At 53.7% G+C, this 21,545-nt stretch overlaps 1 protein-coding gene across 1 annotated transcript in view; it reads left to right on the forward strand.

Moving 5' to 3' along the window:
- Positions 1-21,545, forward strand: part of TRIREDRAFT_23171 (uncharacterized protein) — a gene marked incomplete at both ends in the record, with an annotated part of 69,518 nt that overhangs the window by 41,161 nt on the left and 6,812 nt on the right. Inside the window, one exon of the mRNA XM_006968504.1 lies at positions 1-20,173. This exon is cut by the window's left edge and continues 30,362 nt beyond it. Within this exon, the coding sequence (XP_006968566.1) occupies positions 1-20,173 (20,173 nt within the window). The remainder of the gene's footprint in view (positions 20,174-21,545) is intronic.

Genomic DNA, 21,545 nt, shown 5'->3' on the forward strand with positions numbered 1-21,545 from the left:
CGTCGGTCGCCCTGTGGGTGGCTTCTGCTGGATTGTTGATCCAGAGAACCCACAGCTTCTTGCGCCGACAGGGACCGTGGGCGAGGTCGTCATCCAAGGACCAACATTGCTTCGCGAGTATTTGGATAACCCCGAAAAGACGCAAGAGACAACAGTCTATGAGCTACCTGACTGGGCACCCCGTCCCGATGAGAAGAACTGGAGTAGGTTCTACAAGACGGGCGATTTGTGCTTCTACAACCCGGATGGCACTATTGAGTTTTCCTCTCGTAAGGACACACAGGTCAAGATTCGCGGTCTCCGTGTCGAGCTTGGCGAAATCGAGTACCATGTTCAAGCATCGCTGGAAGGAATCCGTCAAATTGCTGTGGACGTCGTCAAAACCGACAACGGCTCTCACTTGGTCGCTTATCTGTGCTTCAACGATCAGATGCGTCAACCTGACGAAGCTGAGGTCAACGGGCCATTTACCCCTATCGATGCTGAGCTTCAAGACAAGCTCATTGGCGCAGTCAGCATGTTGAATGTGACGCTCCCGAGGTATATGATTCCGACATTCTATATCCCGTGCAGCTACATGCCCTACAACACATCTGGTAAGCTGGATCGAAGGGAGCTCAAGACGCAAACTGCTGCTCTAGGCCAGTCCGGACTGAGCAATTTCTCACTACACGGCGTTGATAAGCGTGCCCCCGAGACGCCGATGGAGATTGAGCTACAGAAGGTCTGGTCAACGGTCCTGTCTCTCCCGACCGACTCGATTGGCCGTGATGATAGCTTCCTTGGCTTGGGCGGTGATTCAATCATGGCTATCCATCTTGTCAGCGCGTGCCGCGAAGCTGGCATCTCCCTTACCGTCAAGGACGTTTTTGATGATCCTCGCCTGTCCGCGGTTGCTTCTAAGGCTTCCCGCCTTGACTCTACGGATCAAGAGACCTCCGTCGCGCCTTTCAGTTTGTTGCCCGACCGTATCCGCGAGATGGCGCTCAGCAACGATGTCCGATCACAAGTTTCATTGTCCGCCAGCGACTCAGTGGAAGATGCCTACCCTTGCTCAAAACTCCAGGATGGTCTGATGGCCTTGTCCGTCAAGCAGCGAGGCTCCTATGTCGCACAGTATGTGTACAAGCTGTCGACCAGTGTCGACCTCGAGAGATTCAAGGCTGCTTGGGAGAAGACACTCCAGCTTTGTGCAAACCTTCGCACCCGTATCGTCATGCTTGATGGCATTTGCGTTCAACTACTGATCGATGGCCCGGCGGAATGGGACGACCAATCTCCAACGGACTTGAAGGCCACTGTTGATGCGACTCGCACTGACATGACCTACGGCTCTCGTCTTAACCGTTTTGCTCTTGTCCAGGATCCCGAGTTTGGCAACCACTTTGTCTGGTCATCACACCACGCCGTTCATGACGGTTGGACCCTTAGAATTGTCATGAATACTCTGTACGGAGTCTATCTAAACCAAACGGCACCTCGTCTTCTCCCGTATTCCGCCTTTATCCGCTACACAGTCAACATCAACGCGGACGATGCCAATGCCTTTTGGAGCGAGCAGCTGAGGAACGCGAAGCGTGCCACGTTTCCACCAATGCCCCGTATCGAGTCCCATGCTAGCATCACTCGCATGATGAACAAGACGATTTCCTTCCCTCCCTCCGTCAAGACAACGACTACGAAGGCTACTATTCTCCGTGCTGCTTGGGCCATTCTCCTAGCCCGTTACTGTGATTCTGACGATATCACGTTTGGAACCACAATTTCTGGCCGTCAAGCTCCTGTGCCGGGCCTCACGGAAATGCCAGGCCCAGTCGTTGCAACAGTCCCGATTCGCGTTCGCATTGATGCCAGCCAGCCAGTGTCTCGCTTCCTGAGCAAGATACAGTCACAAGCAACTGACATGATTGCCTATGAACAGTTCGGTCTGCAGAACATCATCAAGCTGGGTGCTGACGCTAAGGATGCCTGCGAGTTCTCTTCTCTTCTCGTCATCCAGCCTCGAACTCACTTGGATGCAATTGAGAGCAAGGAAGCTTCTGATCCCCTGATGACGACTTCGGTGGCGGCAAAGGGCGCTGAGCAACTCATGCAAGGCTATTTTACGTACCCCCTTGTGATCCAAGGCCACGTTTTTGACGACTCTATTGAGCTCCTTTTGACGTATGACTCGACCATCCTGTCGGAAGTCGCCATGGAAGCTCTTTGCCATCAATTTGACGTTGTCTCTAACCAGCTGGTCAAGGAATCCAATGACCCTCTTGGTTCCGTCGCCGTCTCTGGTGAATGGGATCTCGAGCAAGCAAAGAAGTGGAACGTTGAGAATCCCGACATCCTCGACACATGCATCCACAACCTCATCGAAGAGCAAGCACGCATCAGACCAGACGCACCGGCCATTTGCGCTTGGAATGGTGAGATGAGCTACAGCCAGCTCAACTTCGCTGCTAACAAGCTTGCCCATCACCTTCTCAACGCCGGCGTCAAGTCCGAGGACTTGGTACACGTTTGTTTTGAGAAGTCGCTGTGGTTCTTTATCTCCATTGTCGCAATTAACAAGGTGGGCGCAGCTTGGGTGCCGCTTGATTCATCTCACCCTGAGCAGCGTCTGCGCCAAGTCGTGAGCCAGACTCGTGCCCAATTTGCGTTGTCTTCTCCTACCAATGCCGCTCTTTGTGGAAGCCTCGTCGACAAGGTCATCGAAGTGTCACAAGGCCTCATCGACAGTTTCCCGTACGATGGTGCCAATGGACCGGCCATCAAGGTACCATCAAGCAACGCTGCATATGTCCTCTTCACTTCGGGCAGCACAGGAACGCCAAAGGGTCTTGTTATGCAGCACCAAGCCGTCTGTACCAGTCAAGCCGCCATCGCTAAAAGGCTTCGCCTGACGCCTGATGTGAGAATTCTCCAATTCGCCGCATACGTCTTCGATTTATCGATTGGAGAGATCGTTGCTCCCTTAATCCATGGAGCTTGTGTATGTGTGCCATCGGAGGAGATGAGAATGAATGGGCTGAAGGAATTCATCCGGGACGCATCCATCAACTGGGTATTTTTGACGCCTTCCTTTGTTCGAACGCTGCGGCCTGAAGACGTACCCAATCTTGATCTACTGCTCCTTGCCGGTGAAGCCGTGGGAAGAGATATCCTCGACACATGGTTCGGTAAGGTACGCTTGGTCAATGGCTGGGGTCCTGCTGAAACGTGTGTCTTCTCCACGCTACACGAGTGGGCTTCCATTGACGAGTCTCCATTGACTGTTGGAACACCTGTCGGAGGTCACTGTTGGATCGTGGACGCCGAGGACTCCAGCAAGCTGGCGCCAATCGGCTGCTTGGGTGAAGTCGTTCTTCAGGGCCCAACGCTACTTCGTGAGTATCTTGCTGATCCTCAGAGGAGCAAGGAGGCCATCATCACCTCGTTGCCGTCATGGGCGCCAAAGCAAGACAGTCAGCCTTGGAGCCGCTTTTACAAGTCCGGCGACTTGTGCTACTACAACCCTGACGGCACGCTCGAATTCTATAGCCGCAAGGATACCCAGGTCAAGATTCGTGGCCTCCGTGTGGAACTGGGCGAGGTTGAACACCACATTCGTGAATCGCTTGAAGGTGTCCGACAGGTGGCTGTAGATGTGTTGAAGTCAGAAACAGGTACTAACCTGGTCTCATACCTCTGCTTCAACGACGACTCTCAGCCCGTCTCGTCAGAGCTTCAAGCAAGCGATGTCTATCTCCCCCTTGATGCCGACATCCAGACTCGCATCACGGCCATGGTTGGCGAGCTTAGTGTGACCCTTCCACGGTATATGATTCCCACGCTGTTCATTCCTTGCAAATTCATGCCTGTCATTACCTCCACCAAGTTGGACAGGAAAACACTCAAGGCAATGACGGCGTCCCTAGACAGGGATCAGCTAGCACACTACTCGCTGATTGATAGCAAGAAGAGAGCTCCCGAGACCGAGATGGAAACCCGCCTCCAGGTCATCTGGGCCGACATCCTCGGTCTTCCTGTCGACTCGATTGGCCGTGACGATAGCTTCCTCCAGATTGGAGGTGATTCTATTACTGCAATCTACTTGGTGTCTAAGGCCCGTGAAGCCGGCATCTCGCTTGTTGTCAAGGATGTCTTTGAAGACTCGCGTCTGCTTGCCGTTGCTTCCAAGGCCGTCTTCTCGGAATACGCCCAAGAGGATCAGGAGCCCGTCGTACCCTTCAGCCTCTTGAACGAACAGACCCGTGCCCTCGTGCTTGGCGGCGAGGTTCGCAAACTGTGCGGCCTTGCTGAAGATCAGATCATCGAAGATGCTTATCCTTGCACGTCACTGCAGGAAGGTCTGATGGCCTTGACCGTGAAGCAACCGGGCTCGTACGTTGCCAAGTATGTTTACAAGCTTGCGCCCTTCGTCGACGTCGATCGCCTCAAGGCTGCGTGGAGCCGCACTGTTGAGCTCTGCGGCAACATGAGAACGCGAATCGTTCTGCTAAATGGCTCGCCTGTCCAACTGCTCCTTAAGGAGGACAGCCAGTGGCAGTCACTGGAGGCCGAGACACTTGCCTCAGTTGCCACGTCTTCTCGCGACTTGATGATGGGCTATGGATCACCTCTTTGCTGGTACGGAATTCTCGAAGAGAACGATGCTCGATATCTGGTGTGGTCGGCCCATCATTCCATCTACGATGGCTGGGTGATGCGTATCCTGGTGACTACCCTATACACGGTATATCACGGCGCGGAAGTCACGCCTTTGCAGCCCTATTCCGGCTTCATCAAGTACAATATGGAGCTGGATAGTGCTTCTTCCGCTGAGTTTTGGCGAGAGCAATTGTCAGGCTCCAAGAGGGCGGCATTCCCAGCCCGACAGCCCGCTGCCACATCATCGTCCTCAACGCAGATATTCAAATCCAGCATCAGCATTGGACAAGCCAAACAGAGCAGCATCACAAAGGCCTCTATTTTAAGGGCTGCCTGGGCTATCGTTCTTGCGAGATACTGCGATACCAACGATGTTAGCTTTGGTGCGACTGTGTCGGGTCGCCACGCTCCTGTGGCTGGTCTCGAGACCATGCCCGGTCCTATGATTGCGACTGTCCCAGTTCGCGTTCACTTGGATCGTGCTTCCACCAAGTCCCAGTTCCTTGCAAGCATCCAAAGCCAGGCCCACGAGATGGTTCCTTATGAACAGTTTGGTCTTCAAAACATCTCAAAGGTAAGCCAGGATGCTAGGGATACTTGCGATTTCTCAAGCTTGCTCGTCATCCAACCCCCTGCGACCACCATCTCAGAAGAGGACTCCAAGACCAACATCCTCGTCTATGGTGACGCGGAACAGAGCCGCACGGATGACGCTATGCAAAACTACTTCAACTATCCTCTCGTCATTATCATGAACACCTTTGAGGATCACATTCTGCAGCGCTTCTTCTACAACCCAGACGTCCTGGACGAGGCTCGAGTGTCTGCTTTGTCGCAGCACATTGGCCATGTTGTTGAGCAGCTTCTGGCATCAAGCGATGAAGCCCTCGACAGCATTGACCTCGTCAGCGACTGGGACGTGCAGCACGCTGTGGAATCCACACGGCTGAAGCCGTCAACCGAGTCATGTACGCATTGGCTCATCCGAGATCGCATTGAGAAGCAGCCCAGCGATCCCGCTATTGCTTCTTGGGATGGCGATCTCACATATGAAGAGTTGGGCGTCTTAGCATCCCGTCTTGCGTGGAAACTTCAAGGCCTCGGCGTTGGACCCGAGTCCCTCATTCCATTGTGCTTCCCCAAGTCTACCTGGGCAGTTGTTGCAATGGTTGCTATTGAGATGGCTGGTGGTGCCTTCGTTCCCCTTGACCCTAAGGCGCCTGTTGCTCGTCTTCGTGGTATCATTGAAGACACCAAGTCAACCCTGGCAGTTGCCAGCCCGTCATGCCAGGATGCTCTTCATGAGATTGGCATCGATGTGTTGGCCGTCGACGAGGCTCTCCTGCTGGAGTTATCCGACCCCGTGGAGGGCATTCAGTCAAAGGCAGGGCCAAAGGACGCAAGTGTTGTGTTGTTCACCTCAGGATCAACCGGAAAGCCCAAGGGAATGGTTATCCAGCACAACAGCTTATGCTCATCTGGAAATGCGTACGGCCAGGACCTCAACATCGGACCTGGAACGCGTGTCTTCCAATTCTCTGCCTATACCTTCGACGTTGGTGTACTTGACTGCCTCGTTTCTCTCATGCGGGGTGCGACGATATGCATTCCTTCAGACCATGCTCGCCTCAATGACCTTGCTGGAGCTATGACTGCAACCAAGGCCAATTGGGTGTTCCTTACACCTACGGTTGCGGATCTTCTTTCACCAGCAGATGTTCCATATCTCAAGGTCCTCTGCTTGGGTGGTGAAGCCATTAGCAAGAAGTGTGCAGACCGATGGATCAACTACACTGAGCTCCATGGCTTATACGGCCCTGCTGAGGCTTCCATCTGTGCCTGGAACCCAAGTGTTGGCAAGTCTGGGCGGTCAACCAACCTCGGAAGACCGATATCATCAGCCTTCTGGGTAGTCGAGCCCAATAACCATAAGCAACTTGTCCCCGTTGGTTGTATTGGTGAGCTCTTGATCGAAGGGCCAATGCTCGCTCGAGGATATCTCAACGTCAGTGCCGACGTTGCTTCCAACTGGATGGATAACGTCGACTGGCTCCCGGGAAGCGACAAGAAGAGAGTCTACAGGACAGGTGACTTGGTTCGCCGCAACGCTGACGGAACGTTTGAGTTTATGGGCCGTAAAGATACACAAGTGAAGCTCCACGGTCAACGTGTTGAGCTTGGCGAAATCGAGGCCCGTATCCACGAATTCCTCCCCAGTGACATGGCTGCTATCGTCGCCGTTGTCAAGGACGAACACGGCCATGACAGCTTGCTTGCTTTCATGTGGTACACCGAAGGGGTCGTTGCCTCTCGATCGACCGCCCATCTCATGGAGGTTGTCTCAGACGAGGCGCGTGCCACCATCTCTCATGTTGACTCTTCCCTCGAAATGGTGCTGCCTTCATACATGATTCCATCGTCTTATCTGGTATTCGAGGGCAAGCCTGAACAAACCGTCAATGGCAAAGTTGACCGAAAAGCACTGCTGGCTCACGCTCAGAACTTATCAACACAAGATCGTCTGCGATTCGCGCCTGTTGTTGGCAAGAGTGAGCCACCGAGCACCCCCATGGAGTTCAGGCTCAGAGACCTCTGGGCTCAGGTGTTGCAGATTGACGCTGAGTCTATTAGCAAGAATGATAGCTTCCTGCGTATTGGAGGTGACTCTATCAGCGCAATCCAGCTCGTCTCTTTGGCCCAGCAGAATAACATTGGCCTCACGGTAGCTGCCATCTTTAACGATCCTCGCTTATCCCACATGGCTGAGGCTGCCAACGTTGACGACATCATGCCCGTCTATGAGACTAAGCCATTTAGTATCATCCCGGCTTCGGCTATGGATGAGGTTCTCGCCCAAGTACGCTCTCAGTGCGACAATCTCTCAGAGACAGCCATCATCGAAGATGCTTATCCCTGCACTCGATTACAAGAAGGGTTGATGATCCTGGCTGTGAAGCAACCTGGGTCATACGTCGCCAAGCATGTGTATCGCCTTTCTGATAACATCAACGTCGCGCGATTCAAGCGCGCGTGGGATCAGACCGTTGAAGCCTGTGCAGCGCTGCGGACGCGAATCGTCCTTGTTGACGGCTCAGCTTACCAAGCCGTCATCAAAGACTCTGTGAAATGGCAGACAGCATCCGACATTCGTTCATTCTCCATGTCTCCGGACAACACTCAAATGGGCTACGGCTCCCCTCTATGCCGGTACGCGCTTATTGAGCAGAATGGTGAGAGGTACTTCGTTTGGAATACTCATCACACGGTATATGACGGGTGGACTTTGCCCCTGATCATGGGCACGCTTCACGCTTTCTACAGCGGCACTGATGCCCCTCCACTCCTCCCCTATTCTGGCTTCGTCAAGTATGTGACGGAAATGGACTCTGCGGCTGCTAGTGAGTATTGGACTCAACAGCTTGAGGGTGCTAGGAAGACTACTTTCCCTCCTGGAGCTGAAGCCGTCAAGACCAAGAAATCGCAGATGTCAACCAGGGTCATGCGCAACACGGTCCAATTCCCACGGTCGACTAATACGTCAATCACGAAGGCTTCTGTCCTTCGAGCCGCCTGGGCGATTGTGCTCGCACGGTATAACGATACTGACGATGTCTGCTTCGGATCTACAGTCTCCGGCCGCCATGCTCCTGTACCAGGAATCGAGCGAATGCCTGGCCTTGCGGTCGCGACTGTCCCTGTCCGCGTCAAGCTGGATCAGAAGCAGTCCCTGGATGCCTTCATGGAGGGTATTCAGTCGCAGGCCTCTGAGATGGTCGCATATGAGCAATTCGGCATTCAGAACATATCCAAATTGAACGCCAAGGCTAAGGAGGCTTGCGATTTCACCAGCTTGTTGGTTGTACAACCGACCCAGCACATCACTTCGACTGGAAACGCCAGCGAAGAAGCCCTCCTTACTGCCGCAGCAACGGACGACATTGCTGCTGACGAGATGCTGGACAACTATTTCAACTACCCCTTGGTCCTGCAGTGTTACGTGCTTGATAACCAAGTCGAGCTTGTCCTCGTCTATGACTGCGATGTCATTGCTGAGCATCAACTCGTTGGCTTGTCCCACCAGTTCCAGCATGTAGTTACCCAACTGCTTAGCCAGGATGGTCCTCTATCTGCTGTTTCTGTAGCAAGTGAATGGGACCTTGAGTTTGCTCAGGCGTCCAATCACGATGAGCCTGCTGTTGTTGACGACTGCATCCACAACATGATCGAGCAACGAGCCCTGATGAACCCCAACGCTGAGGCCGTCAGTGCCTGGGACGCCCGCTTTACCTACGCTGAGTTGGACCGGTCTGCTAATATACTGGCAAACCATCTGATCCAATCAAGGGGCGTTCAAGTAGGCGACTTGGTCCACGTGTGCTTCGAGAAGTCGGCTTGGTATGTCGTATCAATCTTGGCCATCAACAAAGCGGGTGCAGCTTGGATTCCACTGGATCCGTCACATCCTGCCGAACGCCACCAACAAGTGGTTGGGCAAACTCGCTCCAGATTGGCCCTCACGTCGCCCGCAAATGCTGCCAAGTGTGCCAACCTTGTAGCCAACGTTTTGGAGGTGACGAGAGGGCTCCTCGATGACCTGGAAACGCAAGTCAACCATGCAAGGCCAGTCACAAGTGTCGGTCCTCAAGATGTGGCCTATATACTGTTCACGTCCGGATCGACTGGTGTTCCCAAGGGCGTTGTTATGGAACACGGAGCTCTCTGCAGTAGCCAGACGTCCATCAGCAAGCGACTTGGCTATGCACCTGGTGTGCGGATGCTTCAATTCGCCTCGTTTGTCTTCGACGCCTGTATTGGCGAGATAATCGCTCCACTGATCTCGGGCTCCTGCGTCTGTATCCCGTCATGGGAGACACAGATGAACTCACTGACCAGCTACATCCGCGAGGAAAATGTTACTTGGGCCATGCTCACCCCGTCGTTTGCCCGTACCATGGATCCTAGCGAGGTACCTTGCTTGGAGCTCCTGATCCTGATCGGCGAGGCTGTCAGCCGCGACGTATTCGAGCTGTGGTTCGGCAAGCTCCGTCTACTCAACGGTTGGGGTCCTACGGAAACGTGTGTCTTTGGTGCTCTGCACGAGTGGCAGTCCATCGACGAATCTCAGATGACCATCGGTCAACCAGTCGGTGGTTACTGCTGGATAGTCGACCCTGAAGATCCGCAGAGATTAGCCCCTACAGGCACCTTTGGTGAGGTTGTTATTCAAGGGCCTAATCTGCTTCGCGAGTATCTTGCCGATGAGGTCAAGACGGCTTCATCAACTGTTCCTGTCCTCCCAGAATGGGCTCCCAACAGGCATTTGCGTCATTGGAACCGGTTCTATAAGACAGGCGATCTGGCGATGTACAACCCAGATGGAACCATTCAGTACTACAGCCGCAAGGACACGCAGGTCAAGATCCGAGGTTTGAGAGTGGAATTGGGCGAAGTCGAACACCACGTACGACAGAATCTCGACGCCGTCCAACAAGTTGCTGTGGACGTGTTCAAGACGGATTCTGGCGTCAACCTCGTTTCGTTTGTGTGCTTCAACAACGACACCCTCCCGGCCAGCATGACTGGCGATATCACCAGCAAGGACATCATCACGCCCTTGACGGGCGAGCTCAAGGAGAGCATCAACAGCCTTCTGGGTCGTCTAAACGTCCTCTTACCGGGATACATGATTCCTACGTTGTTCATCCCATTCAAGGCCATGCCACTCGTCACATCTGGCAAGCTTGATAGGAAGCTTCTGTTGAAGCTTACTGCTTCGCTTGAGAAGGAGCAGCTAGAGGAATATGCCCTCACTGGCGGTGACAAGAGAGAGCCCGAGACTGAGTTGGAATACCGCTTACAGGAGCTATGGGCTACTCTGCTGAATATGCCAGCTTCCGCCATTGGCCGCGATGACAGCTTCCTGCGGATTGGCGGTGACTCAATTGCCGCCATCCGCCTTGTCTCCAAGGCCCGTGAGAGCGGCATATCTCTCAGTGTTGATGACATCTTCAGTGATCCCCGCCTCCTAGCTGTCGCAGCTAAAGCTACCGACTCAGCAGCTGAAATCGAGGATATTGTCCCAATTGAGCCGTTCAGCCTCATTAATGAGGCTCAACACTCCATGGTCCTTAGCAGTTCCTCGGACTTGCACCTGTCAGCCGACATGGAAATCGAAGATGCCTACCCCTGCTCAAAGCTCCAGGAGGGTCTGATGGCTTTGGCTGTGAAGCAACCTGGCTCGTACATTGCCAAGTACCATTACCGCCTGCCTTCCCACATCGACGTGGCCCGGTTCAAGCGTGCCTGGGAGATGACTGTTGAGACGTGTGCCAACATGCGGACTCGCATCATCACCGTTGGTGGGATGACGATTCAGACGGTCATCAAGAACGACATTGCTTGGGAGGATACTACTGGTATGACTCTCATGTCGTATGTACGTGCCACCCAGAAGACCGAGATGGGCTACGGTTCTCGTCTCTGCCGTTACGCCTTGGTCGAAGAGGAGGGCCAGGATGTCCAGTTTGTCTGGAGCATTCACCACGCCGTCTTCGACGGTTGGACAACGCCCATCATCATGAGCGCTTTACACAGCGCATACAGAGGTCTGGAGATGCCCAAGATTGAGAACTACGCCAGGTTCATCAAGTATACGATGGACATCAACTACCAAGACGCCAGTGAGTATTGGATGAGGGAGCTTCACGACGTGAAGAAGGCTACTTTCCCGTCGTCTGTTTCCGTTGAAGCATCGGACAAGGGCGATGTCACAAAGTTCATGGAGACCAGAATCGACCTGCCCCGAAACGACGTCGGTGTCACAAAGGCCACTATTCTTCGTGCTGCTTGGGCTGTGGTCCTTGCACGCTACTGCGATACCGATGATGTTTGCTTCGGCACAACAATTTCAGGTCGACAAGCCCCTATTGCCGGGCTCATGGAGATGCCTGGTCCAGTCATCGCGACTGTGCCAATCCGCGTTCGATTGGACCGACAGAAGACCGTTGACGACTTCCTTCAAGGCGTGCAAGACCAAGCTACCAAGATGGTCGCCTACGAGCAATTCGGCCTTCAAAGCATCGGCAAACTGAGCGCTGACGCAAAGGACGCGTGTGACTTTTCATCGCTCCTGGTTATCCAGCCTCTCCAGACTCTGATCTACAACGACGATGACGAGCAGGCTCTACTGGCTGCTTCAGCAGCTGCGGCTGACACCAAGGACCAGGTGATGCAGAATTACTTCTCATATCCATTGGTCATACAAGCGCACTTGCATGACGATCACATCAGCCTGGTCTTGATCTACAACTCTATGGCCCTTCCGGAAGCCCAACTGTTTGCCCTGTCGCAGCAGTTCAAGCACGTCGTGGAGCAGCTAGTATTGGAACCTCAGCTTAGTCTCGGTTCTCTGTCTATTGCCTCCGGCTGGGACGTTGCACAATCTCTCAAATTTAATGCCGAAATCCCAGAGATTGTCGACTCTTGTGTCCATCAGCTCATCGAAAGGCAAGCTGAGATCCGCCCTGACGCAATGGCAATAAGGGCCTGGGACGCCGAATTGACGTATCGAGAATTCAACCGTGCTGCAAATCGTCTTGCCAACTATCTAACGGCATCCTACGACATCAAGCCGGATGAGCTGATCCATGTCTGCTTCGAGAAGTCCGCTTGGTTCTTTGTGTCTATCCTGGCCATCAACAAGTCGGGTGCCGCATGGGTGCCCCTCGACCCATCTCACCCAGAGCAGCGACTTCGACAAGTTGTGTCTCAAACGCGAGCCAGGATAGCACTTACTTCACCTTCGAACCGTGACCTGGTTACCGGCTTGGTTGACTCTGTTGTTACTGTGGACTCTCAGCTCGATGTGCAACTGTCAAAGGTTGACGAGCACAGCCAAAAGGGCCCGGAAACAGCCGTGTCGTCAGACAACGCCGTTTATGTTCTCTTCACATCTGGATCAACTGGTACACCCAAGGGCCTTGTTATGCAGCACGGCTCGGTGTGTACGTCTCAGACGGCTATTGTCAAGCGGCTAGGCCTAACCCCTGACGTCCGCATGTTGCAATTTGCTGCCTTTGTATTTGACCTTTCTATCGGAGAGATCATTGCACCCCTTATCACAGGCGCCTGTCTGTGTATACCGTCGGACCATACGAGGATGAATGGCCTTACACAGTATATCAGGGATACGGGCATCAATTGGGCGTTCCTTACACCCTCATTCATCCGGACAATCAACCCTGCCGAGGTTCCCGGCCTGGAACTCGTCTTACTAGCTGGCGAGGCCGTCCCGCGGGACGTCTTGACTACCTGGTTTGGCAAGGTCCGTTTGGTCAATGGCTGGGGGCCTGCCGAGACGTGTGTGTTTTCAACACTCCACGAGTGGCAATCAGTTAACGAGTCACCCCTTACGGTTGGTAGGCCTGTCGGTGGTTTCTGCTGGGTTGTTGATCCCGAAGATCCTCATCGCCTAGCTCCGACCGGAACGCTTGGAGAAGTCGTCATACAGGGTCCGACGTTGCTACGAGAGTATCTCTCTGATCCTGAACGAACACAGGCCTCTACAGTGTATGACCTTCCCAAGTGGGCACCTCGCCCCGACTCCAGACACTGGAACAAGTTCTACAAGTCCGGTGATTTGTGCTATTACAACCAGGACGGCACAATCGAATTTTCGACTCGTAAAGACACTCAAATCAAAATCCGTGGCTTACGGGTAGAGCTTGGAGAGGTCCAGCACCATATCCAACAGGCACTGCCTTCGGCCAGGCAGGTCGCCGTGGACGTGTACAGGGGCGAAAACGGTACGAACCTGGTCGCCTATCTGTGCTTCAGCGATGACACCCGCACGGCTGGCATCAGCGGCGGTGCATCTGACGGCCCATTCTTGCCGCTCAGCGAAGATTTGCAGTCGACGTTGGCGGCCGTTGTTGGGCAGCTCAGCATCTCGTTGCCCCGGTATATGATTCCGACCATGTTCATCCCCTGCAGCTACATGCCCTTCATCACCTCAACAAAGCTTGACCGTAATGAGCTGAAGAAGCTCACAAGCTCACTGGACAAGGCCCAGATCGCCCAGTACTCACTCCTTGGCGGCAAGAAACGCTCGCCAGAAACGCCAATGGAAGTGTTCCTGCAGAAGCTTTGGTCCGAGCTACTTGGTGTGCCGGTTGAGTCCATCGGTCGTGATGATAGCTTCCTGGGGCTTGGTGGTGATTCCATTACTGCCATCCACATGGTCAGCGCTGCCAGAGAATCCGGCGTCTCGCTTGCAGTCAAGGAAATCTTTGACGATCCGCGCTTATCGGCCGTTGCAAGCAAGGCTCGCGAGATTGAGCAAGATGAGCAGACTTCACTCGTCGACGCTACTCCCTTCTATCTGGTAGACGAATCTATCCGCCAGCTGGCCATTGGCGATGAAGTTCGACAACTCTGTGACCTGACAAACAACGAAGAAGTCGAAGATGCCTATCCGGTAACCATGTTCCAGGAGGGCCTCATGGCTCTGTCAGCGAAGCAGCCGGGCTCCTACATTGCCAAGTATGCCTATAGATTGTCTGAGCACGTTGATGTTGCTCGCTTCAAGGCCGCTTGGGAGACTACTGTTTCATTGTGCCCGACTCTGCGCACCCGACTCGTCCTTCTGAATGGCAAATGCACGCAGGTAGTCGTCAAGGGGGAAACCGGGTGGCAGTCTCAGGAACACACGGATGTTCACGCTGCTATTCAAGACGCTCAGACGGCTGAAATGACCTACGGCTCTCATCTTTCTCAAGCTATCATGGTCAACGATGCAAGCAACGGAAACAACTACTTCATCTGGACAGTTCACCATGCGGTTCACGATGGCTGGACGGTCCGTCTCATCATGACCACTTTGCAGAATGCCTATAACAACCTCGAGGTACCTGATCTGAAACCGTATTCCGGCTTCATTCAGTACCTGGGATCTATCAAGGCTGATGACACCATCAACTTCTGGACTCAGCAGCTACAAGGTGCCAGCAAGGCGTCTTATCCGCCATCCAAGCCAGCATCCGCACCTGAGTCGGTCACTCGACTCATCACCAAGACAATCCAAGCCAGCTCCTCGGCCAATGCTGCCATCACAAAGGCCACCATCATGCGGGCGACCTGGGCTATACTGTTAGCCCGCTACTGCGATACCGACGATGTCACTTTAGGTACGTCCATCTCTGGCCGACAGGCTCCAGTGTCTGGCCTCATGGACATGCCCGGCCCTGTGGTTGCGACTGTTCCCGTACGAGTCCGTCTGGACCGAAGTCAGACAATCAGCAAGTACCTCCAGGCCATCCAGAGTCAGGCCCACGAGATGGTGCCATACGAGCAGTATGGCTTGACAAACATTGGCAAGATCAACTCTGACTTCAGAGATGTCTGTGACTTTACGAGCTTGCTGGTTGTTCAGCCTCGAACGCACTTGGATTCTCGAAGCAAGGGCACGTCTACTGAGTCTGACGCTTCGTCGGCCGCTCTGCTTCTGCCTGCCAATGTCGAAGGCGGTTCGGTCGAGGACTTGATGCAAGGTTACTTTTCGTATCCCCTTGTTATACAAGGCCACCTGATGAGTGACTCCATTGAGCTGGTCATTACCTATGACTCTTCCGTCCTCTCCGAGGCATCCATGGAAGCCATGTGTCATCAGTTTGAGCATGTGGCTTCGCAACTCTTTGCGGACGAGGGACGTACATTGGGCGACTTGACGGTTGCTTCCTCCTGGGATCTCGAACGCGCGAGAGCCTTTAACTCTGAAGCCCCAATGGTCATGGATACTTGCATCCATCACCTCATTGAAGCTCAAGTCAGAAAAACTCCTGATCTGCCAGCGGTCTGGGCCTGGGATGGGCAGTTGACCTACCGCCAGCTTAACGAAGCGGCCAACCGGTTAGCCCACTATCTCATCAACGAGCACAATGTCCAGGTTGAAGATCTTGTCCACGTCTGCTTCGAAAAATCTGTTTGGCACTGGGTCTCTGTGCTTGCCATCAACAAGGCTGGGGCCGTATGGGTTCCTCTGGACCCATCACACCCTGAGCAGCGCCTTCGCCAGGTTGCCTCTCAGACTCAGTCCACGCTGGCTCTGACATCGGATACTACGAAGAGCCTCCTGTCTCATATTATTGATCGGGTGGTCGAAGTCTCTCCTGCATTGTTCGAGCAGATTGATGTCCGACTCGGTGAAAAGGAGCCTCAGGTCTCGGTCTCAGCCAGCAATGCTGCGTACATTCTCTTCACCTCTGGATCCACGGGTACGCCCAAGGGTCTGGTCATGACACACGGTGCTTTGACAACCAGTCAGACCGCCATCAAGAAGCGAATGGGCACCGGCACTCATACCAGAGCCCTCCAGTTTGCTTCGTACGTGTTTGACATGTCTGTCGGCGAAGGCTTCGTACAGCTTATTTCTGGCGCCTGCATTTTCATTCCATCGGAGCACACCAGAATGAATGGCCTGAAGCAGTTCATCACCGAACACAGAATCAACTCTCTGTGGCTGACCCCGTCCTTTATCCGGACTCTCAGTCCAGAGCAAGTGCCAACGGTTGACTTTGTGTTCTTGGCTGGTGAAGCTATTCCACGCGACGTGTTCACCACTTGGTGTACCAAGGTCCGCTTGTGGAACGGTTGGGGCCCTGCTGAGACTTGCGTCGTCAGCTCCTTGCACGAGTTTACAAGCCTTGATGAGTCGCCATTGACAATTGGTCGTCCTATTGGAGGGTACTGCTGGATTGTTGACCCTACGGACCATACGAAGCTTGCCCCTATCGGCACAATGGGCGAGGTCGTCATCCAAAGTCCCACGATTCTGAGGGAATACCTTGCCGACGTCGAGCGCACCAAGGCCTCTACGGTATATGAGCTACCTGAGTGGGCGCCATACCGAGACCAGGCTCCTTGGTCACGATTCTTCAAGTCCGGCGATCTGGCGTCATATAACCCTGACGGTACACTCGAATTCGCTAGCCGAAAGGATACCCAAGTCAAGATTCGCGGTCTGCGTGTTGAGCTTGGAGAAATCGAGCATCACGTCCGCAGCAGCCTCACAGACGCTCGTCAAGTTGCTGTTGATGTTTTCAGGACCGATGCCGGCACAAGACTCATTGCGTACTTCTGCTACTCTGATGTGACGCGCACTGCCGGCAATTCTCAGCCGGATAACGATGACATCTTCCTGCCTGTGACGGAAGACCTTCAGAGACAGCTCACCAGCATGGTCAGCCAGCTGCATGTCACGCTGCCTCGGTACATGGTGCCCTCGCTCTTCATTCCATGCCGTTACATGCCTTTCATTACGTCCACCAAGCTTGACAGGAACCGGTTGAAGAAGCTTGTTTCCGAGCTCAGCCAAGAAGACCATGCGGCGTACTCGTTAAGCAACGGCGTCAAGCGCATGCCTGACACTGAGATGGAGGCCCGTATGCAGGAGCTTTGGTCCGTCGTGTTGCACATGCCCAAGGAAGAGATTGGCTGCGATGAAAGCTTCCTGCAAATCGGTGGTGATTCTATTACTGCCATCCAGCTCGTTACCAACGCTCGTGAGGCTGGTATCTCAATTGCTGTCAAGGATATCTTTGACGACCCTCGCCTTTCGAAGCTTGCCCTGGTGGCTGCAGCCAACTCTGATCAGAGCAATGCGTCCACGATAGTCGAACCCTTCAGCCTCCTGGGAGACTCCCTTACTAAGGAACTGGTCACAGAAGCTGCCAAGGAGCAATGCAACCTCGCCGGGGATGACCTGCTTGATGATGCCTATCCTTGCACAAAGCTACAGGAAGGTCTCATGGCCCTTGCAATCAAGCAACCCGGATCTTACATTGCCAAGTATGTGTATCAAATTCCCGACCACGTCGATGTTTCCAGATTCCGCAAGGCCTGGGAGCGTACCGTCCAGAGCTGTGCCAACCTTCGCACACGCATGGTGCTTGTCAACGGCATTACCGTCCAAGTTCTGCTGAAGGACGACATTGAGTGGGATAACACCGACGATACTTCGCTCGAGACTTATGCTCGCTCAACGCTCCACATAGAGATGGGTTTTGCCCAGCGTCTGTGTCGCTATGCCCTCATTGAAGAAGAGACTGGTAACTACTTTGCTTTCAGCATCCATCATACCATCTTTGATGGTTGGTCTCTTCCGCTGGTGATGGGTACCTTGTCTGCGGCCTACTACGATCTTGAGCTTCCTTCTCTGCAGTCATATGCAGCATTCGTCAAGTACACCATGGAACTCGATCACGGCGTCGCTTCCGACTACTGGGAGAAGCAGCTCAAGGGTGCCAAACGCGCAAGTTTCCCGGCGCCGAGCGATAAGTCAGGGTCTTCTCAGACGCGTGTGGCGAACAAGACCATTGGCTTCCCCAAGTCAAAGACGTCCATCACAAAGGCCTCTATTCTGCGCGCCGCTTGGGCCATCGTATTGGCCCGCTACTCTGACAGTGATGATGTCTGCTTCGGCACCACAGTCTCTGGTCGCAATGCCAATGTGGCTGGTCTTGAGGCTATGCCTGGTCTTGTGGTCGCCACCGTTCCTGTTCGTATTCATGTTGACAAGCAGAAGCCTCTTTCTGGATTCCTGCAAGATGTTCAGAAGCAGGCCAATGACATGGTTGATTTCGAACAATTTGGTATCCAGAATATCTCCAGACTTGGCTCCGACGCAAAGGACGCTTGCGACTTCACCTCTCTCCTGGCTATCCAACCTGTCCAGCATATGAGTGCAGACAGCGGCAATCCTGCTGACCAGGGTGCTATTGTCATTCCCGCTGCCTCGCCCCATGTTAATGCTGAGGACATGCTGCAGAACTATTTCTCTTACCCCTTGGTTATTCAGTGCCACCTCATGGATGACCATGTGAATCTGGTCCTCGTCTACGACACTGATGTCCTTGAAGAGACACAGCTGAACGCGCTCATGCAGCAGTTCGACCATGTTGTCCAGCAACTGAGTGCCCAGGGTAATGAGCCATTGGGCGACGTCAGTATCTCAGGGCCTTGGGATCTTGAACAAGCTCTGCAGCTGAATAGCAGGAAACCCGACTTTGTCCACACTTGTCTTCACGACATCTTCTCAAAGCATGCGCTGAGTTCTCCTCACCACGAGGCTATTTACTCGTCCGAAGGCAGCCTTACCTATGGTGAACTTGACCACCTGACCGATATCCTCGCCACGCATCTGAGCTCTCTAGGTGCCGGCCCCGAGACAGTGGTGCCCTTCTGCTTCGAGAAATCGATGTGGGCGGTGGTTGCCATCCTAGCAATTCTTAAGGCTGGCGCCGCGTTTGTGCCCCTTGATCCTTCGCATCCAACCAGCCGTCGCGAGGCTTTGGTCAAGGAAGTCAGTGCTCGCGTGCTTGTGGCTTCTTCTAGCGCTATCGCCTCATGCAAAGGAATGTTTGAGCACGTTGTTGAGCTGTCACCCAGTGTTATGGCTAAGCTGGCCGCTTCTGTAACGCCTAGGATCCTGCCAAAGGTTGGACCGAGGAACACGGCATATGTCCTGTTCACCTCCGGTTCGACGGGCAAGCCCAAGGGCGTTGTTATGCAGCATGGCTCATTCAGCTCTACTACTATTGGATATGGCAAGGTGTATAACCTGTCACCGTTGTCGAGAGTGTTCCAGTTCTCCAACTATATCTTTGATGGTAGCTTGGGCGAGATCTTTGGTCCGTTGGCCTTTGGTGGAACAATCTGCATCCCCAGTGAGGACGAACGCCTCGGTAGTGCCCCTGCCTTCATGAGCACGTCAAAGGTCAACACAGCCATGTTGACCCCGTCCTTTGTGCGAACCTTTACGCCTGACCAGGTGCCGCATCTGACGACCCTTGTTCTTGGCGGCGAAGCTGCTTCCAAGAGCACCTTGGAGATGTGGGTTAACCGCGTCACTTTGTACAACGGATACGGACCAGCTGAAGCTTGCAACTACGCGACTACACACGTCTTCAAGTCAAGTTCCGAGTCTCCTCGTATCATCGGATCCGGATTCAACGGTGCTTGTTGGGTCGTTGAACCTGATAACCACAACATCCTTGCCCCTATAGGTTGCACAGGAGAGCTGGTTCTGCAAGGCCACGCTCTGGCTCGCGGCTATCTCAATGACAAGGCGAAGACAGAGCAATCGTTTGTTAGCGACATTAGTTCTCTTCCATCATCTTCGCTGCATGAGCCTAAGCGATTCTACCTCACAGGAGACTTGGTCCGCTACAATTCAAACGGTAAGCTCGAATACCTGGGACGAAAGGACTCTCAGGTCAAATTGCGTGGTCAGCGTCTAGAACTGGGTGAAATCGAATACAACATCACTCAGTCACTCAAGAGCGTGCGAGACGTCGCTGTTGATGTCATTCACAAAGACACCGGTGACTTGCTAGTCGCGTTCATTTCGTTCTCTGGCAACGCGGACGCTCAGTGGGATTCGGATAACCTGCTTCTGAACCTCCTTGCTGCTGATGAGTCCATGAGATCCCTGCTTGATGGTTTGAGAGAGGGCTTGAAGGCCTCTCTACCAGGCTACATGGTACCAAGCATCATTCTCCCTCTTCGATGCATGCCTTTCATCACATCAATGAAGCTCGACAAGAAGCCGCTTCTTTCGCTTGCCCACAGCCTCTCTATCGAGTACATTGCTGCCTACTCGGCATCCAAGAGAGAAAAGGTCGAGCCCGCGTCTGACCTCGAGTTCAAGCTCCGTGATCTGTGGGCGCAAGTCCTCAAGCTAGAGCCTGGCGAAATAGGACGCAACGATGCCTTCCTGGAAATTGGCGGTGACTCGATCTCTGCTATCCACCTGGTGACTGCTGCACAGCAAGCCGGAATTAGCATTACCGTTGCAAACATCTTTGCCGATTCTCGACTTTCATCTCTAGCAGCTTCGGCAAAGGTCGGATACGTCGCCAAGAGCTTCGACGTGAAGCCCTTCAGCATGCTACCCGGTATCAGCATCGAAGAACTGACCAGTCTGGCCCAAGCTAAATGCAATTTGCCAAACTACCTTGCCCTTGAGGATGCTTACCCTTGCACAAGTCTTCAGGAGGGTTTGATGGCAATTGCAATCAAGCAACCTGGATCCTACATCGCCAAGCACGTCTATCAGTTGCCCCCTCATGTCGATGTTGGTCGCTTCAAGACCTCCTGGGAGCGTACTGTCGAGGCTTGCAGCAACCTGCGTACCCGGATCATTCTTGTTGACAAGAAACATGTTCAAGTCGTTGTCAAGGATGACATCTCCTGGGACTCTGGCCTGGGCCACGGCCTGGAGTCTTACATCCGCGCTTCTCAAAGCCTTGATATGAAGTATGGATCGCGACTTTGCCGATATGCTCTGATCCAAGATGAGGAGACCGGCGACAACTTCTTCTCCCTCAGCGTGCACCACACAATCTTTGATGGTTGGAGCTTGCCTCTTATCCTCGGTACACTGAATGCTTTCTACCGCGATACTGAGGTCCCAGCCCTGCAGCCTTACTCTGGCTTTGTCAAGTACACCCTTGACCTTGACGAGACGGCTGCTGTCAACTATTGGACCACGCAGCTGTCTGGAGCTAAGAAGGCTGCCTTCCCGCCCACTACGGACGTCATCGGCCCCGACTCTGTCAAGCCTGCTTCTCAGTTCCTGAACAAGGTCATTGAGTTCCCGCGAACGACGAACTCATCCATCACCAAGGCGACCATCCTTCGAACGGCATGGGCCATTGTCCTTGCCCGCTACTCCGATTCAGACGACATCTGCTTCGGCACAACTGTGTCTGGCCGTCACGCGTCCGTCCCTGGTCTTGAGGCTACTACAGGCTTGGTCGTTGCTACTGTGCCTGTCCGCGTCCGCCTTGACACACAGCAATCGGTAGCCAAACTCCTCCGCGATGTGCAGATTCAAGCCTCGGAAATGGTCG

The sequence above is a fragment of the Trichoderma reesei genome, assembly GCF_000167675.1.
Source record: "Trichoderma reesei QM6a unplaced genomic scaffold TRIREscaffold_24, whole genome shotgun sequence".
NCBI classification, from domain to species: Eukaryota; Fungi; Ascomycota; class Sordariomycetes; order Hypocreales; family Hypocreaceae; genus Trichoderma; species Trichoderma reesei.